We start from the raw sequence: 22,109 nt of genomic DNA on the forward strand, positions 1-22,109 counted from the left end.
ATTTTATACCAACAGTTTCAACATAAAAAAATGGCCCATGGGGGGATCGAACCCACGACCTTCGCGTTATTAGCACGACGCTCTAACCAACTGAGCTAATGGGCCGATGAAATCCCAGAATGAAATCTTCAAATTCGGGGGGAAATTTAAATGAGAAAATTAATTGTCTAAATTTCAATGACAGCCTTTAACGTTTAATCATAATTGGGCAATAATTTTCTTATTGAGACATTATAAAAAGTAATTGTTTCATATTTTAAATTCGCCTTGTTGTATTTTAAGTGCAGTAATTATAATATATTGGCAGTATGCATAACACAAAACTCTCCTATTCGTCAGGGAAATATAAATAATATTCATAAAACAAGTGGCCCATGGGGGGATCGAACCCACGACCTTCGCGTTATTAGCACGACGCTCTAACCAACTGAGCTAATGGGCCGATGAAATCCCAGAATGAAATCTTCAAATTCGGGGGGAAATTTAAATGAGAAAATTAATTGTCTAAATTTCAATGACAGCCTTTAACGTTTAATCATAATTGGGCAATAATTTTCTTATTGAGACATTATAAAAAGTAATTGTTTCATATTTTAAATTCGCCTTGTTGTATTTTAAGTGCAGTAATTATAATATATTGGCAGTATGCATAACACAAAACTCTCCTATTCGTCAGGGAAATATAAATAATATTCATAAAACAAGTGGCCCATGGGGGGATCGAACCCACGACCTTCGCGTTATTAGCACGACGCTCTAACCAACTGAGCTAATGGGCCTGATGAATGCAATTTTAATTACATTTGAAAATTTCTAAAATTTTAAAATCATTTATCAAAAAATTTCCTTCGAGCCGGATTTGAACCAGCGACCTATGGATTACAATTACAGTGCATTCATCTACAGTCCACCGCTCTACCAACTGAGCTATCGAAGGTACATATGTGAAACAAATTGCGAGAGGTCCAAGTCGGAAAAAATTTTATACTGACCTGTATATGTATGTAGTCTGTGTCTAGGGCTTTGAGTGCTAGGAGAACTATGATCACTACTTAAATCAGCCGCGTAATCGGTTCCTATGGAATCTTGACGTCCGGGAGACTTATGACGCCGCTCTTTGCTCTTGCTTCGCGCCCATCGACTCTGCAACACACCGAACACGACTGTTACAATGTGCTAGGAAATCTCATATATTTGGGGTCATGCGCGGGTGCATCTCTGGCATCCTAATTTCCGCGCTTGTGCTGCACACGTCGAGATAGAATAAATCTCGATGGTTGCATACTTCCCCTAATCAGATTGAGATTACACAGATTTATAATTCACTTCTTCTAATCGTATTCAAACGTGTTTGCATTTCAATTTTCAATTATTCCATATTGAATGTTTCTAATAAAAAAATGCGCCCCCGGGTGGGCTCGAACCACCAACCTTTCGGTTAACAGCCGAACGCGCTAGCCGATTGCGCCACGGAGGCTACTTGATCTAACGGTTTCAAATAATGTTGAACCGTGAAACGGGACTTTTTATATTAAAAACTCATTTTGTATATTATTAATCATTCTAACACTTTTTATCTTAATAATCTTAAACAGTAAATGTAGAAAATTAACTTGATTTTATTAAAAAAGGGAAAGGACACAGCAGAATAAACGAAAGAAAACATGTAGTACCACATTGGCCTCATAGGTGGCATTAAGGGTTTCCAACCCTTCAGTTTGAAATGAAAGATACACTAGGGTCACTAGGTAGTACAAAAATGAGGATTTGTGAACATTAGCTCATTTTAAGAACGGGATTATCGCATGATGTATGTATGTGATTACCACAAATCCCAAATTATCCAAGAAAATTACGTTTTAAACTTTTAACCCGACAATTCAACTCATGTATAAAAAATCGCATAAGCCGCAGTGAAATTGTCACTTTGACAGCGGCAAAAGTTACCTGCAACTTTTACAGCGACAAATGCACTAGTGGTTTTTTCACTTATTCATTTTGGAACAATTATCGCATTATCCTTTCCCATATGATTAGCTTGACGTCTGTCAATAATTGACTAGTTTGGTGAATTTCTTGTTCGTTAAATTGTCCTGCCGAATTACACTCGAGGTTTGTATTTAAACCGAGTAAATTTGGGTTGTTGCAATTCAAATCTGTTTCCTTTTAGCAATTGAACTCGAAAAACTGTCAACCTAAAAATGCTCCACCTTCGGTGTCGCATTTTTATTAGTTGACAGTTTTTCTCGTCTAATTGCTAGGCAACAGATTTTCATTACCTTAACAACCCAAATTTACTCGGTAAAATACAAACCTCTTGTGCAATTATAAGTGAAAATAATTTTAGTAAATGACACAATATGTGAAAATCTCTTGATCTTCGGTGTTCAGTTCTTAAATTTGACCTTTGCTCATTGTTTACTTGCTTTTATGGCATATCTGATTTATTATAACTACGTAAAATTCGTTTTTTGGTCAAATTTTTGTACTCCGCTACAGCAATTTCAACGCTAAAGTCTCAATTTTAAAAGAAAAAATTTGTTTGATTACCTACTTACAGAATGAAGTTGCATTGTTACTACATGATAAATCTCTGTTTGTGACTGTCTAGAAATGATACTTCAAACCGTCGCTGAAGAACCTATCGTACCTAACGTATAATAACTCGAACATAGGATGCAAAAACTAGAAAATTCCCAGATTATTTCAATATTTCATTTCGTTCAATTGGCGTTCAGTGCGTTACAAATGTGCCCGCTGAATAGTGTTACCAAAGTGGGAAACCTTCAAAATTATCTTTTGAATTAGAAATTCTGCATATGGGCTACATTTTCAAAACCTCCATGTTTGAAATACTTTTGGAAAAAAATTATAATTTGCAGATAGTGAAATCTTTGGCTTTATAGGTTTTTTTTCTGAGATAATTAAAGCACTTTCTAGTCAGACATCAAGCCAAGGATTTGTCAAAGTGGGCATATGTCATTTGTGACCCTTTAGTGCTCACCCCGTGCCTAATCATTTCATTTAAAAATATGTTAATAATTTTATATTATTTTCGTACTATTATTATTGTCTTTATAAATAGACTTAAAATTACAAACAATTTTGCTATATTGTACATAGTGGTTAAGATTGGTGGCTCATTATAGTGCGTTCTCTGCAACCGTGAGAGATACAGTTTGGTTAAATGGGGACAAAGTTCCCACTTTTTGTGATTAAAAATCGCTTTTGAAATTTTTGAAAAACCTGAAAATGTCGCTACTTTCTTATTTTTTATGGACGCCATATTGGATTTTTACGGAATGAGATAAATAACAAGGAATGAAAAATACTGACGTATCACACTCTACAATTTTACATAAATTTACAAGAAACGTTTCAAAATCAAGTTTTTTTGCATTCATTTCTTAACAAAACAACACCCACGGGAAACTAGATCTTGCTGAATCAACATAGCTATGATGGCGATGCATTCAAATGAATTTCTTTGTTTGTCCTCTAACTCATTCTGTAAAAATCCAATATGGCGTTCGTATGAAATACCTAAGCAAGCCAGTAGCTTTTACATCTAGCGTGTAATTGAATCTGACATCTAACAGATTCAGATATTTCGAAAAAATGTGCATTGTACATACAGAAGAACCTACTTGTACTGCATATACAATGGTGTGACCGTTGAGTAATTTTCACTCAACGGTATGACTCTGACGGGGACGAGTGTGTAAAGATATCCGAGTTATTTGCGACTAATTTGATTTAATTGAATGCATAGTAAGGAGCCGATTATCCGTTTTTTCATTTTTAAAGGGAGACACGGAGACTCAAAATAGTGCGCTTCCCATCTTAATTCTTTCTAAGGAGAGTAGCTTACCTTAAGTTGTGAGAAAAAACTATGGGTTTTTTGATAGACCGAAAGATGGGACACTCCTGGAGATGCGGCGGATCTTGGACGAACTTCCGGCATTTCTCTTGGACTACTTAATTCCGACGCGGATTTACTCAGATGTTTACTTCCCAAGGGGGAAGTTGGTATATCAGAAATTTCGCATGTTTCAAGAGTTGATTCTGTAACAAAGAGCTTTAATTAATTTACCTGCAAGTTAGAAAATGAGATTACTTTCGGGTGTATTAAAATCAGAAACAATTTCTTGTGCGGTTCGAGGGTTTTCAGATGAATTAGACTCCATTACGGGTGGGCCGTTTAGAGAGAACAAATCATTCTTTATCTCCACATCGTAATCGACATTTAAAGCAATTTCGGCCCTTTCCTTAATTGAGGCATCAACCTCAAAATTAAAATCGGGCAATTCTGGATCATCAGACCGTTCACAGTCAGTATCACTATCACTTTCTTCATAACGAGAAGGTTGAAATGTATGAACTTGTTCATTAAATCGCACTACTTTAGGATCCATAATTAATTATAAAGTTTCTCCTTAGGTATTGAAACAGCTCCAACTCGAATACCTAACTTAATTATAACTATAAACTTTCCGGTGTAGTTTGATAAATTATTTACTAATTTTTCTCTATCTCCCTGTGTAAACTTCCTGGAAGTCATTAAAAAAGTTTTATCCAGATATTTATTTATATAGGTTATAGAGGATTATGGCAAATGCCCCGATTTAAAAAAATTGCACAAGAAAAAATAGTTGGAGGCGCCGGGCATCGATCCCGGTACCTCTCGCATGCTAAGCGAGCGCTCTACCATCTGAGCTACGCCCCCAATGTGTTTATAAACTCGTTACATTCGTATTGTACGCCCTTATTTTATTAATGTTTATACATTGTAAATTAATTATGTATCGATTAATTTAAATTAATTCGAAAGGTAACAAAAAAAACATGTGCCGAAACCCGGGATTGAACCGGGGACCTTTAGATCTTCAGTCTAACGCTCTCCCAACTGAGCTATTTCGGCTTTATAAGGAATTTTAAAAAAGGTCGATATTTTAACCTTAAACATCAGTGTAAATTAATTCGAGAAAAAAAATTAACTGCTTTTTTGGTAACGCAGTGAGGCCCCGGAGGGATTCGAACCCTCGATCTCCTGTTTACTAGACAGGCGCTTTAACCAACTAAGCCACGGCGCCGACGATCAGCAAACGTTGACACGCCGTAAATATTTGGGTCTATTGTTTTAACTTTGATTATTTAAATGAAATAGGACTGATATGAATACAAAAAGAATAATATTATAAAATACATAAATAGTAAAAATAGAATGTATGATAAAATGCACGTTTAGGGGTTTAGCAGCATTTCGTTTTTCCCAAATACGTATAATACCACTGCCGACGCTCGAAACTGAAAAGTTAATTTTCCAAAACCTCTATACTTTTAGCACAGCTTACTTGTGCTTTTAGCTTCAACTGCTTCAAGGGGATCGTTTTTAAGATAAAACTCATTAATCTTTTGAAATCCCTCGCGCTGTAACCACAGCCCCTAAAATTTTAAATGGCATGCTAGAGCAAGCGACACATCGTTGGAAAGGCCTTCTATCCCCGATCTTCTTAAATTTATCGTTCACTTCCCTGGACATTTCACAATTCACATGGAAGGAACAGATTCGTGTCTGTGTGTTATGCGAATGTCGGGGGTGGTTGTGACAGCGTCAAGGGATGAAGTTTAGTAAGAGACACATAATCCTATCTGCCTCTGAATTGTTATGTGTTATATGTGCAATCAATATAAATTCTTTAATCTTTAGGAATTCCATTTCGTTAACTTACTTGACAACCATTCTAATATGCATACAGCCTACAGGTCATTACAAACAACTAATTTTGCTATAAAGTTTAATATTAATTTGTTCGCTGGTTTTTTTCTTGGTCAGTTCTTTTTTTCCCAGCCTATATTTATAGTTGTACTCGGTGAACTACCAGAGTTTCTAAATTTATTCTTGCAATGTAATTTATTAAGGATCCTCAGATCCTTTCTAGTTTTGCATTGTTGTCCGTTCGTCCGTCCGTGTGCGCCATAACTCTCAACAATAGCAACAAAAATACTGTTGACTTTCAATTAAAACTCGAGTTAAAACTGTTGTTCATTTGAGGGTTCTAGATTGTGCTAACCAACAATGGATTTCGAATAATTTCAATGTCACTTTTTTCAGGTACTTATAGTAATTTTATCTTAGCGCGCAATTCTCTCGCCTTCATTAGTAACATCACCATTAGAAAAAACATTTGTTTGTTGTGCCTTTCCCACTTAATTATACTCGACGAAGGTGACCCGGGCCCATATTACGAGTTATGATATTTTACATATTTGCGAAGAGCATCTCTGAAAGTAGTCTACAAAGTTCCAAATGCAATGAATTCAAGCAGTTAATAATATTTTTCGTTTTTAGTGTTATTTTTTAAAAAAAAGACTAAAAATTAACATTTAGTTAAAACAAGAAGTTCGTCGTAGTTATTCTTTTATGACAGGTCTAGTTCAGAAAGTTTTCATTTTCTAATATAATGAAATTCATCACGATTGGCTGATCAACGTTCCACTTAAATATTATGAATACTCAGTCCAGCTCCTCCAATTCTTTGGGCCGATAAGCTGTAGCTGGTTGTACCCGTTGGATAATCCATTTCTCCTTTTGCAGCAGTGAAAATTCCTACCATCTGATGATCTTAATTTAGTAATTTTATATGTCATTTACTGCGTTAAAGGGAAGGGTACGAAAATCCATGTTTTTCATAAATTTTTCCATTTGAAAATTTCTGTATCAACAATTTACTATTATTGAATTCCCAAGTTAAGACTTCCGTATAAGTGAGTATCAAAAGAAAAACAGGTCTCCAATTTTTAAACTAGCCATGGTCAAGAGAAAACATTCCCGATTGATCAAATTTGATATTGAAGGTATAAATAGAAATACCTACGCACGGCTGTCTCAAATATTGTAAAAATAAATTGTCAACAAACCTGATGCATGCGTACACAGGCATTGGTCCCACTGCTCACACATTGTCAATTCACACACTGCACCCTACACATTTCAATTTGCACTATCTTTATTACTTTAGAGTGGTGAAACACTACTATAAAAAACGCGAAAAAATTCTTGCCAAGTGATTCTTCACTGTATAATCGCATGCATTGCCATAATGTTGATAGATTGAATTCTTTGTACTAATTTATGTCGATGCAGAGGTGGTTACTTGGCAATTGACGATGGGTTGTGTTCTTCAATCTGTGCAAAATTGATTCTAACTAGTCCAGTCTGTGTGTACTGTGTACATGTGCATACATTTCTAACAACATTGTACGTAAAACACGCGATTTAATAATAGCTTCAATTCTCCTAACCTTCCGCAACAGATTGGTTTTCAAGCACAATCAAATCTATTTTAAATGATACTTTTTTAATTATTTATTTTTATGTCTAGGTATATTTTGGGACTGTTATTTATAACGGAATGCCTCGATCCTAAACTACTAATGTCCAAGGTTACAAATTGCATTGCATCAACTCAGTCAAAAAGAACATTTTCAGCTCGCGCTTAAATAAATTCCCAAACTCTACTTTGATCCGGCTCATATAACTCATATAAGTCGCTTCGTGGTGGTTTCAAATCGTATAGGTCTATTAGGACGGACACAAGAGGAAAAAATCCTTACAAATACATACTGTACGTTGATATCAGTTTAGGGAATGCTAGTTCAATATACCAATAAAGTAAAAAAAAATGCATGAAGCTGGTTCTTGAAGAAACTCCAGTATCCGAATTCACGTTTTATCCAATGAGGGTATTTCTTTTTAGCAAGATCAAGCGATGTTGCCACAACCTTAACTGGGTTATTATGGGTTAAGGTATTACATAAAACTATACTTTTATATACAGGGTGACCCTAAAAGGTCTGTACAACGCGCTACCAGGGGTTCTTGGTATCAAAATAGGACGATTTAACCCAACTTACCTCTATCCAAAAGTGCTTCGGTAAGGCGCTATCTACCGCCAAAGATTTAAAAAAAAATCGTTATTTTTATTTTATCGGAAAATGGTTTTGCCGATTAAAATGAAATTCGGGATGTGAATGTCTAATGTAAAAAGGGTCTTTGTGATATCATCGTTTTGATTGTAGTTGCTATGTAGGTGGTAAAATACTGACCATCCACATCTGAAGAGGTCTAAAACTTTTTAACTCTATTTTGACATTCTGAATTTTTAGACACTGATAGACAGTTTACTTGCAAGCATTTTTTGTCTCTTGATGAATATCGCTATCTGTGATGGTTTACGAAAAAAAAATAATTTAGGCATGATGAATGGCATGCACCATACATGCGATTGTTCCTCAAAAACCATAAGTGCAAGCAAGAAGTAGGCTATGAAACCGTAGTGCATGTAACGTAGAATAAACGAACACAACAGAGTAAGTCAATGTAATGTATTAATTTAAACTACTAAATAAATAAATAAAAAATAAAACTGATTTTTTGAGGAACAATCGCATGTATGGTGCATGCCATTCATCATGCCTAAATTATTTTTTTTTTCGTAAACCATCACAGATAGCGATATTCATCAAGAGACAAAAAATGCTTGCAAGTAAACTGTCTATCAGTGTCTAAAAATTCAGAACCGTCAAAATAGTAGTTAAAAAGTTTTAGACCTCTTCAGATGTGGATGGTCAGTATTTTACCACCTACATAGCAACTACAATCAAAACGATGATATCACAAAGACCCTTTTTACATTAGACATTCACATCCCGAATTTCGTTTTAATCGGCAAAACCATTTTCCGATACAATAAAAATAACGATTTTTTTTTTAATCTTTGGCGGTAGATAGCGCCTTACCGAAGCACTTTTGGATAGAGGTAAGTTGAGTTAAATCGTCCTATTTTGATACCAAAAACCCCTGGTAGCGCGTTGTACAGACCTTTTAGGGACACCCTGTATAAAATATAAAGAAATATTTAAATGGAGGACGCAAAGTTCTAGCACAGATAGGTATACGTTACATCATTGTATTTATAAACGAAAACACAATGGTAATACACATCAATTTAATTGTGCGAACTAATATTAGTTGTACAACCTTTATTTTATAAATTGGTGCGGCCTGATACCAGCACGGAACATTGCTTATTCACTTAATAAAAAGCTACACAACTCTTGCACGGTTCATTGAAGTTTATATTGCTTTTGCGGCAATTTGTTAAAATAATAGTCTTGCGAGGATAGGAATGGGATGTGTATTTTATAGCTATAGACAACAGCGGAAAGTTTAATACGACGACGATAAAAATGAAATGTGTGATACCTATGCAATTTGGCAGCTGTAATGCTTTGACTACGTACGTGAACATAAAAACGTATGTCACCTGGCATTCCATATAAATTGTTAGGAGTAATGAAATTTCACTCATTCTTTACAGAGACTTCCAATCCAAAAATGTGTTTTGTTTCAGAATTTCTTCGCATTATTACATCAATCCTCAAGTCTTTGAATATAAAATTAGAAAGCTCAAGTCGAGTTTTAGATCAGCAGCTCGTAAAAATTTTAAAAAGTCGTGCCTTTTATACAAAAACACATGCCACATTACTGAAAAAATTCACTGAAAAAAAAAATTTAAATCACCTTACAATTTCGAAAAATTTCACTAGAAAAATGTTTGAATGGTTAGAAGAATAAGCTGAAAAAACCGAATCGCAGAAGTGACTGCAAAGGATATGAGAAAATTGAAGAATTGGAAAAAACTCCAAGAATAGGGAGGTTCGGAAGCAAGTACGGTCCAGTACTAGAATCCACAAAATCGGAAGGTATGAAATACACGGATAGATCCAAGAATTAATTAATGGGATAAAACGAAAGAATTCGACAAACTGGAGAATCTGAAAAACTGAAAGGTGGTCCGGGGGTTAGGTGGAGGGGGGAGGGGTGGAAATTTATTTTTTATTTTTTATGATATTGTAATTAACGGTAACAAAAAGAACTGTTTTCTACCAACTACCACCCTGTCTTCTGACCCCTTGCCAAAGAGGCGATTTGCGGGTGGAACTGTTTTTTCCTTCACAGTACTCTTAGTAGGGGAGCTAACACGAAATCCACTGAACGAGAATGATCAAAATTTTAACCGATGGTGTTCCATTTTGCCCTATCAGAGTATGCTAAAATCGATCGTCTGCCGCCTCAGGTCATACGACTTAAGGCGCTGCGGGTACTTCTTGTGGTACCAATTCTGAAAGGTTGTTTTTCTAAAAAATAAGTTATATACCAAATGAAAACGTTGATAATAGCTCTTAAAAAAATATTTAAAAAAATCCCGCGCATTTGATAACTCCGTAAAAAAACAATTCTTAGTCGGTTTTTCACGAACTTTCTACGGATATAACTAGGTTACGGTGGGACGAATGAAGCTGATTTTTTTTACAGACTCATGATAGGTACTACTAATGACTTAACGGTGTTTCGTTTTTAAATTTTGTCTCTAATTACAAGATTATCTTATTAGCTTAACATTATAAGATATCTTATAATTAGAGAAAAAATTTAAAAAAGAAACACTCTCATAGTCATTGGCTGTACCTACCATTAGTCTGTAAAAAAAATCAGCTTCATTCTTCCAACGGTAACCTAGTTATATCCGTACAAAGTTCGTGAAAAACCGACTAAGAATTGTTTTTTTACGGAGTTATCAAATGTGCGCGATTTTTTTAAATGTTTTTTTAAGAGCTATTATCAACGTTTTCATTTAGTGTATAACTTATTTTCTCGAAAAACAACCTTTCAGAATTGGTACCACAAGAAGTACCCGCAGCGCCTTAAGTCGTATGACCTGAGGCGGCAGACGATCGATTTTAGCATACTCTGATAGGGCAAAATGGAACTCCATCGGTTAAAATTTTGATCATTCTCGTTCAGTGGATTTCGTGCTAGCTCCCCTACTATCTATAAATGAAAGGCCTCAACGAAGGGAATTAATTTCTACCAACCGCAGTTCTCCTCCTCCAGCCCTTATCGTGATCGGATATAAATAATTCCGTATGGCTCAAGAACAGATTGTATCTGAAAAACAGGAAGGTACTCACAAAGGGCGATTGGCACCTCTTGAAGGATTAAATCTACTGGTGATGTCAAAACTTTAAGAGCGAATATCTCGAAAACGGTTTGTCGAAGGACGAGATATATCTATTAGTGAAGTCGAAGTGAATATCTTGAAAACGATGAGTGGATATGGCAACGTGGAACATGAGGACGAGACATATCTATTGGTGATGTGTCAAAACTTAATTGTGAATATCTCGAAAATGTTGGAGGACGGCACCTACAAAGGGAAAATGTAATATTTCTGAGAATTTCTCTAAGGGCTCGATTCTTCTTGCATTATATAGCGTAGATTTTGAACGTATGCCAGGCGACCAAGGAAGAAAACACCGATAAATATAGCATGCTGCTACTTTATAACCATTGAATATTCAGATTTATTATTCCATGTTATAACGCAACCATTTACTAATCTATTTCTGTTTTAAAAAATGCGCTTTAACTGCACAAGAGTTGTGTACACAGTACAATTTATACTTGTTTTATTACACCTCTCCATCAGAATCTGCGTTTAAAGAGAGCTGAGAGTCAAGTTGGCTCCCGAGATTTGAGTGCAGAAACTACCGTGTACCGGAAGACTATTTTCGAATATTTGACCGGCACAATCCAATATGCATCGAGCACAACTCGTTAAAGTAGTAATGGAATTTGTACGTTAAAAAACCCGGGGGGCTGAGAGTCAAATTGGCCCCCGCGTTACAATTTAAGGAAAAATGATTTTCCAGATCAGCACAAATTAACATCGAATCAGCACAATTTAGCACAACCCTAAAAATGGTAATTACACTTTTTTTTTAAATTGGGGGGGTTAACTTGATGGAGCTTTTATTTTATTTTATATTCAATGTTTGCAAGTAGGTACATACATACTTTTAATAGTAAAGTGTTTAGTGACCTGAAATGTTGGTGATACATTATACACGTGATTAAAGGAAACTAGTATAATGCGTCTGGGGCAGATCCTTTTAGCGTTAGGCTTAGGCCAGCAATCCTTTTTTGTATAACTGGATTACTTAGTGTACTTGAAAGTCACACACAACAACCACTGCATTTAGTAATCGACCGTTTACCTTTTCCGACCACATACACTTTTCGCCTGTAATTTCCGTTACAATTATAAGGCGTTAGGGTTGGGTTAACGACGCCTTTTATAACCGTTTAACTTAAACTGTAGATATATTTTCCAATGTCAAAAGTTGTAAATCGTGACGTTACATAAAGGGGCGAATGTGGGATTTTAACGTCATTACTTCAGATTATAGATATACTCTGCACACGTAGTACGCTAAATGTGTTAAAGGTGCCCTAAATAATATTACGGTTGCTTCCAGTTAACAAAAGGCATTTATTTAAGGTGCTTGTATCTGCCGTGATAATAGATTCTTTATGAAAATTACACGCTCTTATATGAAGGGTTTCAATTTTACTGGAAATTAGCCTTATTTCATAAATACCTTAGTAACGCTCTAGAACTGTGCAATTTTTGTTCGTCTATATGTATATACCTACTACTATATGCAATGGAACCAGGAATGGAGCCAACCCCACGCTTTTATGCCTTTTTGTCATCTCGTCCTATTTCTATAGCACTTTACAAAGTACATACAAAGACAGCGGGAATCTTGTATTTTAGAATAAAACGCCTTTTTATAACGAACACACGTTATTGCAAATGTTTCCAGTTCATAAAGACTTTGTTTAGCATGGTTCAGATTTTTACTCCGTTTTAACACATTTATGTTAGCAAAAAGATAAAACGTCGGGCACCTTTCATGAATCATACGAGATCTGAGCAACGGCATGTCGTAAGGCCTTCGTGTTTGCGGCAGTATATTCATATTATTGAGTGATTCCGGGCTCCGGCATCATTTATAGTCTGTAAGCTACCGGACCACGTTTGTTGTGATCAAATGATACCTATCAAAACCTCTTTGGTGACGAGGTGTGTTTTGACCAAAACATGTTATTTATTCATCAATTTGTTGAGGAAAACAGCAAAACGCATTCTGCTTAATGCCTAAGAAGTAATTTTCACCAATTTATGGTGGTGTATTTTGACCAAATGATCATGTCATTCTTGCATTGTTTAGTTCGATCTGCCACATCACAAGTCTAGCGGTGGCACATTACAGACATTAAAATTCTTTGTTAAACATTTCTGTTTTAAACTGTTAGTTTTTAAAAAAATTCTCATATAGTGGGTCTGGTGGTGGAATCCTCCTCAAATTAGAAATTCTCACGATCCTCGTATACTTTCCACTGAGAGACTAAAATGAAAACAATAATAGAAGAAAAAATGCAGATGAAAACAAAAAAAAATATTCTCAGTGGATTTAGGTAGGTAATTCAATTTTGCTGCATTTTTTTCTCGTTTTAATAAAAAACACACCTTTTAATTCCTACACTGATTAATAGGTCACCCCCTATTACTCATAATGAGTACATAAACGGAAACTTATTAAAACGAAGCTGAAAAACCACGAAGGTTAACCTTTAATGTCCAGATTCCAGATAGATAGGAAATTGCGTTAAGGATTTAAGGTTAATGCCTCGACGAGGTGAGAATTTTGTCCAAAATTATGTTGCCAAATCGTACTTGGCATACGCGTGCATTGTGGTACCTGCACTGCAGAAGAAGTTTTTGAAATACTTTTTAAAGCTAGTGGAAGGTGATTTTTTATTCTCAGGCTTTCGAGCAATGGTTATTGAACAATCCTGGGAGAACTGTAACTCAATACCAAGTGGCTCCATTATTTTCCGAAGCATAGGAACAGCGGTAATCATATTCAACACTCGAGGAATTTGTCCTCTGAATACGTCGACATTCACGGAAGAAGATTTCATGCCTTCCACTCTGACATATCAGCAAGAAAGGTAGGTTTAATGACAATCGTCGACTGAATATTGACAGATCACACCATGAAAATGCCAACTCTCTTGCACCAGAAGATAACGCCTTAACTAGTGACATACCGGATATAGCGAGACCTTCTACATCAAAGGGAGTTAAGAAACACCATAAATACAAGTAACACAACATGCACCACAAAGACAGGTCCACCCAATAAAGTTAAGTTACATGTATCATTCACAGACCAGACATCCCAGACCCTTCTACAAGGCAAGCAAGTTCTGGGTCTCCCACGTCAGAGGAATTTGTACCAGAAATCTCTTTGTCCAGCAGCATTAGACAAGATATTGAAGGACCTTCTAAATTAGAGACAGCTGCAGCAGGATATGTTTCTCCCATTCAAATTTTACCACTTCCACAGAAAAAAAAACGCAGCTTTGAGGAAGGAGAAGAGGAAAGAAACCTATGACTGCAACCAGTAAAAAATAAATTGGAAGATTGAATTTGAAGGAAAAAAAAGAAGAAAACAAAGCAAACGAAACGCTTTTTCTGCAAAACAAAAACACAATCAGGTAAAACACAAATCTGCTAGTTCCAACAATAGGCACAGGCAAAGCTGTAAATAAAACATCCTTTTTCCATTCCCATATTTTACCTTATTTGATTGTCGAATTTCTTCATTTTTAATAAAACAAGTCTAAAATAAAGAAGTATTTTAAATTTGATTTGCGAACTTTTACCCCACACCACGCGTATTTTTACCCCACCAGTGGAGCAATTTTAGAGTCACACAATGTTCATTTTCTGATGTGAATAACAATAACATTGATTGATCTTTTTAATATTTACATGGTAGCTTTTAGTAATTCGGTATTTCGGTTTATCAGTATCCCTTTTTTTCCCATTTAACGCTAAATGTGCACTTCTGCTCTATAGACTTTATCTTCTTCTGTGATTGAGGTTGAAGCAATGGTTTGTAATTGATTGGATTGGTTCAGAGACAGAGATTAGGATTTCTTAATGTTCCGTAGTTTTCTGTTGTTTTTTGGCTTGATTGTGGAAAGTTTTGCAAATTTAATTTAATTTCCATTTAATACTACCCCAAATTGATGATACGAATTATGATGTATAGGCCAATGATTCCGGACAAAAATTGTCCGACGTTTTCGACGGCCTCTCTCTCGTTTTCAAATGTTAATTGTTCTTGGATTTTGGTGATTTCTCCTTGTGTAGGTATATAAACCTCTCCCTCCGACTTGATTAATAGGTTCAATTTCCAGTTGTTGTTCTTTGTCTACTTGTAAATATGTTGGGGATTCCTTTTCAATGTGCTGGGGTTATTGCTGTCTATGCTCCGTCAATGAAATACATTGGGGGTGTTATCCTGTTGCAATTGATTTATTGAGCGTATGCTTCAATGAAAGATGTGTGTTATTGGAGCCATGAATTTGGATTGGTTGTTGTTCCAGATTGGTAATTTCTGGTAACATTTTTCTGTTTTTCTTGGGTAGACTACCCTTTAGGAAACATCGGACTACCCCGCCTAAAGCCCTGACTGGAAATGCACGGTATTATGTACAAAGAGAAGGGTAATCACTACTCGGTTGGTCAGCGACAGCCAGGCGGGTTTGGAAAAAGTGGATTTTGGGGTAGATAGCAAAAGAGAGTGGCCAACTTTGCGCAACGGGCCAACTGGCAACGGCAGCAGATGAAATTTGTATCGTGCATGTTTAACACCTATGACTGAATTCATCTATTTTAGTCGTTTTGATTCTTTTGAAGCTGTATTATTATTTAAATGAGAATATTCGTATAAATGAATTCAGTTTTTCAGTTTAAATACGGGTAAGGGCAAAGAAACGTGGCCAATTTATAGGATTTGCATTTCCAGTACTTGACGTAAACGTTTAAAAATTCATTTAAATTAGTAAAATGTAGGATAAAGTGAAGATGTTGTCATATCCAGGAAAACTACTATTATTCAATTAATCTAAGGGGTTTAACACTTCACTTTCAGAGTAGGGGTATAAACATAACGAGCTTGGATTACATTGCATATGCTTTAAAGGAAATTCTTCCTGGTAAACTCTTAAAAAAGTGATTGAATAAATTATAGTTATTTGCACACCAAGGCTGCAAAATGATTGTTTGGTGTACCGAGAGAATAAGTTTTTACCGATGCGTATGCCGAGGCAAAATAAATTTCTAATAGAGCGGCGATCTTGCTTTGTTCGATGTTTTGCGTATTAGATCGATTCGTAAAAGAGTTTTCCATGTTGTTATGCTTTGATTCTTCGCTTCAGTTAACAAGGAGTTGTAATATTTAAATTTCACTTCCTTGAGCAAATGTAAGTGTGTAGTTTACATGGAGTGGAGCGCGTCGGGGTCTCGGGGAAGTTCTTTTATAAAATGTAGTGTACTATCTGTATACGAGTATATCTTTCATCTTATTATAGGATCGAATAACTTTTCATTAGATATCTCTTGAGAGTAGTATGACTGAAAGGTAGAAAAGAAGTTATTGAACTTCTGGTTTACATTAAGTGATAGAACGGCTCATACCTTATAAAATTAAACAAAAGCGTTTTGTATTGCCTATGTGTACTATTTTTGTACGTGTAGCTAAATGCAATTGGAGACTCGAGGTTTATTTACCTAACCAATCTGAGAGCGTAATAAGTGTATCGTCAGAGAAATGTACAGTGTGTCTTACTTTGGTCTTTGAATAATTCAAAGCTTTGATTGAGTGTTGCGGTAATCGCGACCCGGTGCCACCTTTTTGTGAAACTTTTAATACCACAAACAGAATCAATCTAACAACGTTTGTGAGATACAGGGTGAAAACGAAAAGATATCTTTTATGATGTTATAATTGTTATTACTCATTTAATATACGGGGCTCTAAATGCCAAGTGAGGAGGTAAGTTCCATATGGGAAACTGGGCTAGTACTACCAAATCATTGAAATAATACAATATAATACAGGGGAGGATTGATTCCCATCACGGAGGTGCGACTATTTGCATTACTTAGGCACCATTGCCTCCACCCATAAAAAAATAAAATTATCATGTCGTAAATTACCTGCATAAACAAAACTAATATACAGAAAATAAACGTTTGGTCGCTTGTGCGTTCTAAATTGACACCGAAAGTGCTATATACGTGCAAAATATATGTGTACAACTAGCAATTACCAATTGGTGTAAGTGAACTCTGCAATGATGGATTACAGTAATTTCAGAAGGATAGTCAACCCTTCAATTATTAACTAGGTATAGTTTTACGTTTCACATTATCATATGCATTATCTGCATGCAGTCAGGTAATAGGAAATCGATTGTGTGTTTAGTAATGATATAATAATGAGACGATTGCATTTCAGTAAGCGTTCAATTACAGTGTTTTATTTTCTGAACACACTGGCGGAAACAATACTTGGAAGATCTTGATTGAATTAACTGTTGAGCTCTTTAAGAGCCAAGCTTCTTTTAGCACATTTTCCAAAATTTTACAACCCATCAATGAAATAGATTAATTAAATTGTAACCACGCTAAATGATCTATAGATACATATAACATCTCTTCAAAATGAATTGTTAACCAGTGACATCGGAAATGAACAAAAATATTGAGCCCCGATTAATAAAATTAATAAAAAGGATTAATACAATATCGTACAAAACCTTGAAAATATCCTGTGTGGTCATATTAAAGTGAACTCTAAATTGTTGTAAAAGTTTAGAGATAACTAACGCATGGATTTCGGTAATCGTCAGTGAACAACCAATGAAGTGAGAGGTCTATTAAACCATTAGTCAACCTAATCTTTCCCTTGCTGTTTCACCAAAATGTGGTTTTTAATATAATTCATATTTCCAACAATCTGGTAATTATGAATTAAAATTTTCTTAACTAAATTAACAATTGTAGTCGCCACTATATAAAGGCTCGAAAATTTTTCTCCAAGTTGAAATGGAAATTTCATCTTGAAGCGATGTCTGCATTCTACAAAATAAGATTGCGCTAAAATACCAATAAAGGCACACCCTTCAGTTACAGCTGCTACCCGTTCAACCGATTTCTTGTCATTACTTTTCGTTAATATTCGCTGAAAAGCGTAAATTTACCTACCTAATGAAATGTTATATAAATATAAAGCCATAATATAGTGGATGTATTATTGAAAAATATACGCGCAGTTCTAATTGAACCTAATCGATTTTAAAACGGTCTATTTTCATAGTACGTTTAAGTGTTCAACTTGTGTGGGCGCGCACAGCCATTAAAATGGTAATTTTGAGATTATTGGAAAACATGTCATAAACATTATGTCACCTATAATATTGTGGAATGCGGAGATGGCTCATGTAATATTCACTGAAGTGTATAATTTGGGAAATAGCTTTATTATGGCAGCCTATCAAAACACCCCCCAAGCTTAAATTAAATGAGCTACCTGCTGTAGCTATTTATTCCTTTGAGTTAACTTTGAATTTTCCGCTTCCGAAGAGTAAGCGATATAAATTGAAACGCAATCTACGCCAAGCTTTGGTCTACAGTTTTAGTCAAGAAGCGTTACTTATACAGATTAATTTATAAGTGTCAGTGTAAGCGTAAGAGATCGATTTTGGAAAGGAATATTACTAAATCGAAAACAGCATTATCAGAAATAAAAAAAATAAATTTGTTAGTTCCGTTCTGTAACGGCCTATAGTTACATTTACAGGGATTATAAACCCCTCTTGTATGAAATAAATTGTATTCTCTACGACATTGAAATAATTAATAGCGCGGCTAGCTCAGTAATGAATAAATTTTCAATGACTCGCTGCGGTTCCTTGTAGACAACGTATTAAATCGTCGTCTATCTTCTTAATAGCTTTCAGGGACATTCAATAACCTTCTTACATTTTTAAATAATTCTTTCGAATTTCTAAAAATTGTACCACGTTTTAAGAGGGAGGAAGAGGGTCAAGCTCTTATACTAAGAATGCAAAACGCGACTACACTGCAAAGAGGGTAATAGTAAAAAGGAAGATAATCCCTCCAAAGTATAATAATTTAGAATGGGATTATCATGTTGATCTATGGAAAATATTGTACGAAGGTTTACGATGCAAATAACTAAGAGCAGAAGAAAAAAGGACGCATTATTTCACTAATAAAAGTTGGAAATTGGTTGACATGTATAATGTAAACTGACATGTTGGCCGATTCTATTTTGGTTTTCCTCCCTTCATATGTGTCACTTAATTAGAAACTTGTCGCCGTTGCTATTGAATAACATCCAAAAGCACATCGCGTACACAAACTTTTCATAAGATTGTTTGATAAAACAACATACTTGGCACATCGAAAAGTTTTGCAATCAACAACTTTCCTCCATTACCTCAAAGTTTTCTTTCATAATCCATCACCTATAACTTTCTGGGACGAGTAAATATAATTTAATCTTTACATCACGGATACGCTCGGCGATCATTAATAAATTGGCTTATCAAATAAAAAATAAAAAAAGTTTTTCCTGGCTCGACAATTTCCCATCAACGCATCTTTTTCCCAATCACGAAAGTGTAACCTCCTAACTGTAAAGCTCTAAACTAATAATTTTCGTGGCATATCTGATACCATATTTACATATTTAATACCTGTCTATTTATTAATTATATTATTGTTGCAATTGCATGCAGTATCTATAGTTAGTGATGTCATAAACAGAAAGAAACCTTGAATAAAGCCACACTGTCAAACTTTGTGGTGAAATTGGCAGTAAGTAAATGATTGCAAAGTAATTAGTATTAATGATAACGTATCTTATCTTAGTAACAACTATGTTCAATTACTTGTAAATAAAACCTCAGTTTGCTCTTAGTATAATGGAGATTAAACGTAATGTCCGCTTGTGGTTCTGTCCATTCGCCCGAAATAAAACAGTTGTTCGTTGGTCCTTAATTTTATTATAAGACCAGTAAAAATATTGCTTTTTTACTTTTTTTTAGTTCTATTTTGTCGAATTGATTGCCTTACATATTAATAATAGAACCGTTAGGAATAATAATCGTGTTTTCCAAATTCTTTGGTAGGTATACTGAAGATTTTGGCGGTAATTTTGAGAGTAACTCCTCATTAGCGCCAGTTTTTTTTGGAAAACATCGTTGGTTTAACATAAATAAAAATAGCAAAACAATCAAAAGCGGGGGGCTAGGCAGGGGCTCTCTCGCTTGACAAGATTATTTTCCACCCAACATCCAAAACACAGTAAATACATTTGCACTTCCTTACATTTTATGTTAAGGGGCAAACAAAAACTTACCATTTCCTTTACTTTTCTTAACTTGTAATGATGCAAATGAGAGAAAACGTCGCGCTTTTAATTTCTTATGTTTTCCATATAATATCTCGAAACACATTTTCTCACTCCTCAATTATCACACATCCACTAAACGTTATCACGAAGTTTATTCTTAACTGTCCAAACCACAACTGGGCCGATTTAAATATAATTGTAGGCTGCAACTTCGGAAACTGCTGTTATCGAAAGTTGTAGTTGGTGATAAGAAAAGACGGGGTGAGTCAACATGCTAAACACGCAGGTAAATCATTCAGGTACGATTTCGTCTGTTTTTCTGTCGATATATACCTAATCATATATTTTTCAAATAGTTCCGGCATTGATTAACGTATTTGCAGGGAAGTTTCACGGTATCTAAAAGTTTGCCTTGTTTTCGAGACTAATTTAAAGATTTAGCGAAGTTAGCTAAGTGAAATTTAATCATAATTATGCTAAGCCTTGCCGAAATAAATGGGAAAGTGTACTAGCTCTGTTAGGATGCCATCCTCTCGCCCGTTTACAGTAACGTTTTTTTCCTTTCGAGCGGAGGGCACCCACATCCCTGAACGTAAACTCATCTTGTTCAAAGTCTTGTAACTGATTCCGGAAGGGTAGTTAAGAGGATGAAAACTTCTTCATTTCGTAATTCGTATTGGCTTCGTCTAATTCGGATTAAAATGTACTTACCCGAGTTTGTTTAACGTGTTACTTATATTTCAGCCTCGCCTGTGTAAGTTGCTACCATCATTAAAGTAAAATTGTTACTAAGAAGCTTTTTCAATTTTTCTCTTCATTAATTTCATCTCTTGCAGCGATAGAAAATGCACGTCTACTAAAGTATATAATTTGTGTCTATTTCGGATTGGAGTGCTTGGGAAAATTCTTAAAGGGCTGCATATTCCAAGGCGTCCGCGTTCTTTGTGCACATAAGTGTTTGGATTATGTCTGTAAATCCCTTTCATGTGGTTTTGAGAACAATTTCTGTTCATTTCAACCTCTTAATTCATTTTTAAACGGCCTCATTCGAATCACCACCATATGGAGGTTTGCAATGTATTCAATTGACTGCGCGTATTGCGGAGTCACTTTAAGACAATCATAAACGTAAAAATTAAAAGCGAAAACCTGGCTAAAGTATTTTCAATTGCGTATGATTTCCGGTTATACCAGAAGTTAATTGACGTTATTTTATTTTTTTATTTATACATTTTTTTAAATCTTAAAATTTGGACTAAATGTAATATAAATCAACATAAAGCTTAACCGAAAGGAAATTAAAGTACTCGGCCCCAAAGGGGCCTCACACTTCAATGTTTCCTCGCCAGTAATGTGTCACATTTTCCTGACTTTTGTGTATTTTCAGCACTGCGATGAAATTTGTTATGAATACCTGACATCTTTCAGAGAATTTTTCTGAACAGTTTCTACGGGTAAGGCCTACACTCTACTAAAGCAACTCCTGCCAATAGGCATATCTCGTATACCTTACAAAAGTTAATGTTTCTACTCTTTGAAGAAACATATTTTCCAAAGATATCTATGGAATGCCGTTTTAGTAAAAAGGCATGAAATTATCAAAAAACAATTTATACAACATTCATAAAACATATTAAAAAATTGTTAAATCATATTCGAACATTTGAACAAATTGTGAGTTGTAAAATATTTAAATACAAATTTATAACATTCTTTAAATTTCTGGCATTTTTACTAAAACGGCGTTCCAAAGTATTACCTGTAAAATTATTAGAAATTGGATTTGGCTGAATATAATTGCAAACAACACAAATTGACCAACTACAAAATGATGGTGTTTTAATTTATTGGAAAAGATAAAAACGATTGAAAATTTCATAAATATCGCAAAGCTT

At 35.0% G+C, this 22,109-nt stretch overlaps 1 protein-coding gene and 8 non-coding genes across 14 annotated transcripts in view; all 9 read right to left on the reverse strand.

Annotated features, from left to right (window-relative positions):
* Positions 1–22,109, reverse strand: part of LOC116175382 (multiple C2 and transmembrane domain-containing protein) — a 116,611-nt gene that overhangs the window by 60,388 nt on the left and 34,114 nt on the right. For 3 of the 6 annotated variants that reach the window (XM_031493479.1, XM_031493470.1, XM_031493497.1), the window contains exons 1-3: positions 4,118–4,447; positions 3,872–4,065; positions 993–1,143 (exon numbers count right to left, since the gene is read on the reverse strand). In XM_031493479.1, the coding sequence (XP_031349339.1) occupies positions 993–1,143; positions 3,872–4,065; positions 4,118–4,415 (643 nt within the window). In that variant the 5' untranslated portion in view covers positions 4,416–4,447. Of the gene's footprint in view, positions 1–992; positions 1,144–3,871; positions 4,066–4,117; positions 4,448–6,921; positions 7,117–20,220; positions 20,364–22,109 lie in introns of those variants that run through there. The other 3 variants (XM_031493488.1, XM_031493503.1, XM_031493511.1) reach the window with 3 other exon arrangements.
* Positions 32–105, reverse strand: Trnai-aau. Its single transcript has one exon. It is a non-coding gene; the product is annotated as a tRNA-Ile (tRNA).
* Trnai-aau lies at positions 369–442 on the reverse strand. The gene has a single exon. It is a non-coding gene; the product is annotated as a tRNA-Ile (tRNA).
* Positions 706–779, reverse strand: Trnai-aau. Its single transcript has one exon. It is a non-coding gene; the product is annotated as a tRNA-Ile (tRNA).
* Trnay-gua lies at positions 845–937 on the reverse strand. The gene is made up of 2 exons: positions 901–937; positions 845–880 (listed from the first exon to the last, which is right to left on the reverse strand). It is a non-coding gene; the product is annotated as a tRNA-Tyr (tRNA).
* Positions 1,404–1,477, reverse strand: Trnan-guu. The gene has a single exon. It is a non-coding gene; the product is annotated as a tRNA-Asn (tRNA).
* Positions 4,654–4,726, reverse strand: Trnaa-agc. Its single transcript has one exon. It is a non-coding gene; the product is annotated as a tRNA-Ala (tRNA).
* Trnaf-gaa lies at positions 4,849–4,921 on the reverse strand. The gene has a single exon. It is a non-coding gene; the product is annotated as a tRNA-Phe (tRNA).
* On the reverse strand, positions 5,020–5,093 carry Trnat-agu. Its single transcript has one exon. It is a non-coding gene; the product is annotated as a tRNA-Thr (tRNA).

This window comes from Photinus pyralis, unplaced genomic scaffold (assembly GCF_008802855.1).
Source record: "Photinus pyralis isolate 1611_PpyrPB1 unplaced genomic scaffold, Ppyr1.3 Ppyr1.4_LG1, whole genome shotgun sequence".
Taxonomy (NCBI): domain Eukaryota; kingdom Metazoa; phylum Arthropoda; class Insecta; order Coleoptera; family Lampyridae; genus Photinus; species Photinus pyralis.